General features: G+C 33.3%; 1 protein-coding gene across 1 annotated transcript in view; it reads right to left on the bottom strand.

The window, feature by feature from the left end:
• Positions 1-1,549: 1,549 nt before the first annotated feature.
• cfap58 (cilia and flagella associated protein 58) overlaps positions 1,550-6,000 on the bottom strand; it is a 77,672-nt gene continuing 73,221 nt past the window's right edge. Inside the window, 1 exon segment of the mRNA XM_042760818.1 lies at positions 1,550-1,736. Coding sequence (XP_042616752.1) covers positions 1,595-1,736 — 142 coding nt within the window. The 3' untranslated portion in view covers positions 1,550-1,594.

Raw genomic sequence — 6,000 nt, 5'->3', positions numbered from 1 at the left:
GATATGCACATGCTAATGAGGGCAAACAAGGAACAGATATAAAATAAAGAAGACTAGGCCAGAAACAAGGAAGCAAAATAGAACAATAAGATGCTTTCAAAATAAGAGCATGATGCAGCTGAGAACATAAAACACCATGAGATTAGAATATATTGTTATTAGCTTTGCAACATGTTACATGCATGCTAATAAAATCGATAAAAATAGTTCAGAGTCTTATATTTTTTAAATGACTTTTATACAGTATTTGTTTGTGCTATTTATTTTTATGGGTGTTGGTGTTTTGCAGTATGCTTGTTAGCTTATTTATGCTTATTTGAACATTTTGTCATTAGCTAAGCAACATGTTAAATGCAAACTTCTATTGAAATCAATAAAAAGTTTAGTCTTATTAAAAATGACTTTTTATCCAATATTTTTGTGTACTGTGTATTGTTATGCATATTAGAGTGTTTTGCTGTAAGCTCATTAGCTTATGTTTATTAGAACATCTTGTCATTAGTTTAACAACATGCTAAATAAATGTATCAAAATCAATCAAAACAGTTTAGTCCTATTAATAAAAAGAAAAAAACATTACCAAATATCTGTATGCTATATATTTGTATGCATAATCTCATTACTTTTGCAACATGCCAATTGCAAAACTGTATTAAATTCAATAAAAATAGTTAAGTCTCATATAAAATATACCATATACCCAAAATTTGTGTGTGCTGTGTATTTTTAGGCCTTGAACATCTTGATATTAACTTAGCAACATGCTAATGACAAACTCTATTGAAATCACTATAACTACTTTAGTCTTTTTAAAAAGATACTGTTTACCCAGTATTTGTGTGTCACATTATATAAAATATATACTGTTTACCCAATACTTGTGCTGTGTATTTTTATGCAGATTTTATTAGATTGTTTTGCTATACGCTTGTCAGAATGCTAAAGCCAAATTGTGCACTTTATGTCAAGAGCACTATTTATATGATGCAAAGAGCTGCTGTTTATGTAGAGCGTTCCACTTGTGAGATTTCATTTCAGTTAGGATGCTGCTTATGTAGGCAGTTGACATAAAGTCAGCTCACTGGGTTTTGTATGTCCAAAATGACTTAGAAACAATTACAGTGTGTAGGCTCTTAGACCAGCCAGAATAAAATTCATTGCACATTCTCACGAATCCACAAAAAAAGCCCACATTCCTAAAAAAAAATAAAAAATACGAGGGTGTTGAGGATGGCGACAACACAGTGTTATATTATACTCGACAGCCAACAGCACCTGCACACTAGAAAACAAAAGTACACTACATCTGAGAGTGCCACAGACAAACAGAGAGCGTCAGAGGACTATAGAGGCAAATAGAGACTTTTGTGTTTGTGTATGGATTTGTCTAAATAGTTAGTAAAGAACGAAACTGAATTTTTTAAGAGAAAATAAGACTTCATTTATTCCAGAAAGCAAAAATAACTGCTTTTTGTGCATGGCTTACAGCAGCTGACTGGGTACCAATAAAATACCACCAATAAAATACGAGAAAATACATTTTATCAAGAGGAGATGATGGGTGAAGAGGGTCCTCAGAGGGTTCTGGCGGGCATCAGGACTGCTGTTCCAGGGCTTGAAGTGTCATCCTGTTGTGCTGCTTAAAACTGAAGCCTCCTCCAGTGAATCTAGGGCCGCCGAGACGCTGAGCCTGGATCACAGGCTGTCCTGCCTGGGCAAGACTTCCCTCCTTCTCCCTGCAGAGAAGACAGAGCAGAAAGATACAATATAAGGGGTCATACACACAAGATATGCTCTTGAGTTTTGTCTGTGTTGTGCCTGAATTTGTCTTCATGTACACACGTTTGTTTATTTATTTAATGTTATCAGAGTCTCACTCCAATAGGGTTGAAAAATTAGTTTCAAATTTAATTTTGAAAAGTTACATAAATTTAAATAGATAAATAAATGCAAACCTCTGTTGTAATGCTGTCAAACCATCCAAAATAAAAAAATTTGTTTACATAATATATGTGTGTGTGCTGTGTATATTTATATAAATACACACACATGCATGTATACATTTAAGAAAAATATGTTACCTTTAAATGTAAAATATATTTATATATGATATCAATTATATGAATATAAATATATACATGTACATAAATGTAAATATTTTCAAAATATATGCTGTGTGTGTGTGTGTGTGTGTGTGTGTGTATATATATATATATATATTATATATATATATATATATATATATATATATACACACACACACACACACACATAAGAAATATACACAATAAACTTTTATTTTGGATGCCATTAATCGCGATTAATTGTTTGCCAGCACTACTCTGTTGAAGAATTTTTTTTTTCCTATTAAAAATCTCTCCCATACTCCCATCTCTCCCTTTTTTTCCCATACTTTGAAATCTGAATATTATATTTAATATTATTTATTCTTAATAAGATTTTTTTTTCTTTTTTCTAGAATATATATATATATATATATATATATATATATTTATATATATATATATATATATATAAACCATATATATATAAACCATATATATAAACATATATTTATTTATATTCACTGAAAAGTTATAAAGTTATATATTCTATGTATTTATCTATTTATTCTATGAAAGTTTGGGGTATTAAAACTCTATTTTAATATAAAAGCAGCAAACTAAATGTGAATGTCTCAACAACTGATCATATGGCCTTAACAACAATTATATATTATATATTATATACAATTATATATAATTATAATATATATATTGTATATGCAGTGTTTCAGTGTTAGTTTTAAATCAGTGGATCAATCAAAAGAAGCAGGCAGTGGGACAAACACCTTGAGTGTATTGAGTGTTTACAAAAAACTGCTGTAATCTTAATTATGGATAACTAGTGACAAGTTGTTAAAATGTCTGAAGACCTTGAGATGTTCCGTTCCATTGCACTCGTCTAACAGCTGTTAAACGCTAGAAAGTATCCTGAGTCTGTACGACCCTTTAAAGTGCAGAAAGGTGCACGGCTGGGTACATTTTTCTATTACTGTCCCACAGATAAGCATCCGCTGAGAGGTGAAGCACCCACATCTAAACAAATCACAAAAAAACATTTCAAGCCACGCACACAAACTCACATTTACATACACTTTATCTGTCCTCTTGTAGCTTACGCTCCTGTCCAACACCCACGCACGAGACAAAAAGAGCTACACACTTTCTATTTCCCAGGAGAAAACATCTGTTACTATCCTGCTCGTTTTCAATTGTCCTCCAGTGATCACGGATCTCTCGTTGAACACACTATTATTCCAGGACCTCTCAAACACACACACACACACACACACACACACACACACACACACACACACATCTCTCACATACTTTGTCCAATACCAAACATCATTAATTAATATTCTCTGGCTGTGTGATGCAATTTCACAGTGGGGCCGATGAAGACAATTTGGCAACAAGCTTTAAACACGAGCAAACATTCAGCTCGTCCAACCTTTGTTTCTCCCACTGGTAAACAAACAGAACGGAATGAATGTTGTGGGTAAGATGAAATATGCTGATTCTTGGATGTGGCTCTAGACATCTGTGAGTGAGCTTTGACTGAAACTCTGTATGGTTGACAAGTAGTATCAGTGTCATCTGGAACTAACAGCTACAGACAATCTGTGGTTCACCCTAAAGGTTACTAACCCGGATTCTCAACCAGTAGGAGGGAAGCGATTTGCTCTGTGAGGACATTATGAATTACTAATTTAGGAAATTGAAGGTTTTGTGTTTTATTTGAAAGGAGTTGACTGGATATACACTATACAATAATCAAGGTTTTTTAATTGTTTTGGAAGAGGGATCATATGCGCACCAATGCATCATTTATTTGATCAAAAATACAATAAAAACAGTAATATTTTTCATATTGTGTTTGTGTCAGAGACTCAGTGGTATATAGAAAAGAATTGATGCCACTCAGAAACACTTACAAAGTGTAAACAAACACTTGCTTTTGATCCATGAACACATCTTTCACTAGTGTACGCAGCCTCACAGTTAAAGTGTCTGTCATGCACTGTCAGGAATAATTTGGTAAAGCATTTTCTCATTGGATAAATAATTATGAGACATAGATGAGTCACTGCATTAAGAAAACGTCACATCCTGTGTTGATATGATGCAGAATTTAAACAAATTTTTAAATGTAAAAAGATGAAAATAGCACAAGAAAGCTTATAATTAACCAGTTTTTTTTTTTTTTCAAACATTTAAACTGAACAAAAGTTACAGAAAAGCAACCTATTACGTGCCAAAAGATTTCTGTTTCAAATTTTATTAAGAATCCTGAAAAAATAGAATGAAAAAATATTAGAATGATTTCTGAAGGATCATGTGACACTGAAGACTGGAGTATTGGCTGCTAAACATCAAAATTTTCCTCTCAAAAACACTTTTTAAAATCTCACAGTCCCCAAACTTGAACAATTTAAGCTTTTAACCCTCAAGAGACTCCATCATTACTGACAGATTTTGAAATACTTATGAGAGAATCCATTGCCATCATCTCACAGCAGCTGGCTGACACCCACCATATAGCATTTATCAACTTTTTAATGTTCGCACCACTTTCCCTGCTTGTCAGTCCCATAATACCATGTGTGAGTCAGCTCCAATAGAGAATGCATTGGAAATGCAAATTCGGCTCTGCACCAGTGGACACATACAGTTAACCCCCCGCACAGCTGAGACGCTCTGATATCAGCAACTAGCTCAAGTACACCACACTCAGAACTAGAAATATTGTTGAGTCAGTGCGCAGTGTGACACAGAGGAGACCTGTGAGATCAAGCATCTGTCAACATGTCTGCTTGTGCTGTAAAAGATGGAGATCATTGATAAAAGCAGGTTTTCAGCAAAAAAAAAAAAAAAAAAAAAAAAAAAAAAAAAACAGTTATTTTACTAAAAAGCTATTAGACACATTTTATAGGGTCATAAAACACTAAACTACATTTTCTATGATTTTAACTAAGGTATGTGTGTTGCACATAATAGAAGTCACAAAAATTTGCATCTGTTAATTTTAATGCATCCTTGGACAATAAAAGTAATTAATTTCTTTAAAAGGTTAAAGAGTTTTTCACTACAATCTTTTCAGCAATATAGTGTATACAGTGTATAGATTTAAAATGCAGTTTCACTGTTTTTCCAGCACGGAGACACACACACACACACACACACACACACACACACACACACACACACACACACACACACACACACACACACATACATATATATTAATTTTAAGTGTACAGCAAGTGTACAGTAAGTAAATTGTTCTACAGCAACATACAAGAAATTAAAATAAAAATATTTTTGTCTGTTTTGAATAAAAAGTGGCTGAACACAGCTCTGACTCAGTCTGGCCCAATTTAACACCTGCTTATTTGTTTATATGGAGAAAAAAAAAGGCATTCTGCAGTGTTCCTTTACAATTACACAATTACACAATGGCCCTCCATCAAATTACATCCATCTATTGTTTATTAAATGCATGATTAGTTTATTGAAGCAAAAAAAATCAATCAGCATGTTTAGCAGCACTGTAATAACAATCGACGGGAACTTTACAAATCAGTGAATTAGGAATCAGGACATAACTGTATTATATGGAATTATGCAGAAAGCAGTTACATTACATGCAGAGTTTATTCAATACGTCCCCAAGCCGGCAGGAACAAGAAAAGGAAAGATATGATTATTTGCCTGTCTTTCAAATCAATCAGCTCACTCCATCTGGCTGATTATATGTCCCCTCTACCTGAGTAATTCAATTATGATCTATAGTTCCACATGCGGAAAGAGGGAAACAGAAAATAAAGTAAAGAGCGAGGGAGGGAGGGAAGAATGGCTGCTCTAGAGAAAATAAATCAATAACAGACAATGATTTGTGTGTGGCTGGAATGTGAAGGTTTCAAATCTTTTGGAG

The sequence above is a fragment of the Cyprinus carpio genome, chromosome A1 (assembly GCF_018340385.1).
Source record: "Cyprinus carpio isolate SPL01 chromosome A1, ASM1834038v1, whole genome shotgun sequence".
Classification (NCBI taxonomy): domain Eukaryota; kingdom Metazoa; phylum Chordata; class Actinopteri; order Cypriniformes; family Cyprinidae; genus Cyprinus; species Cyprinus carpio.
Note: the sequence above shows the minus strand (reverse complement) of the source record. Positions and strands in the feature narration are given on the sequence as shown.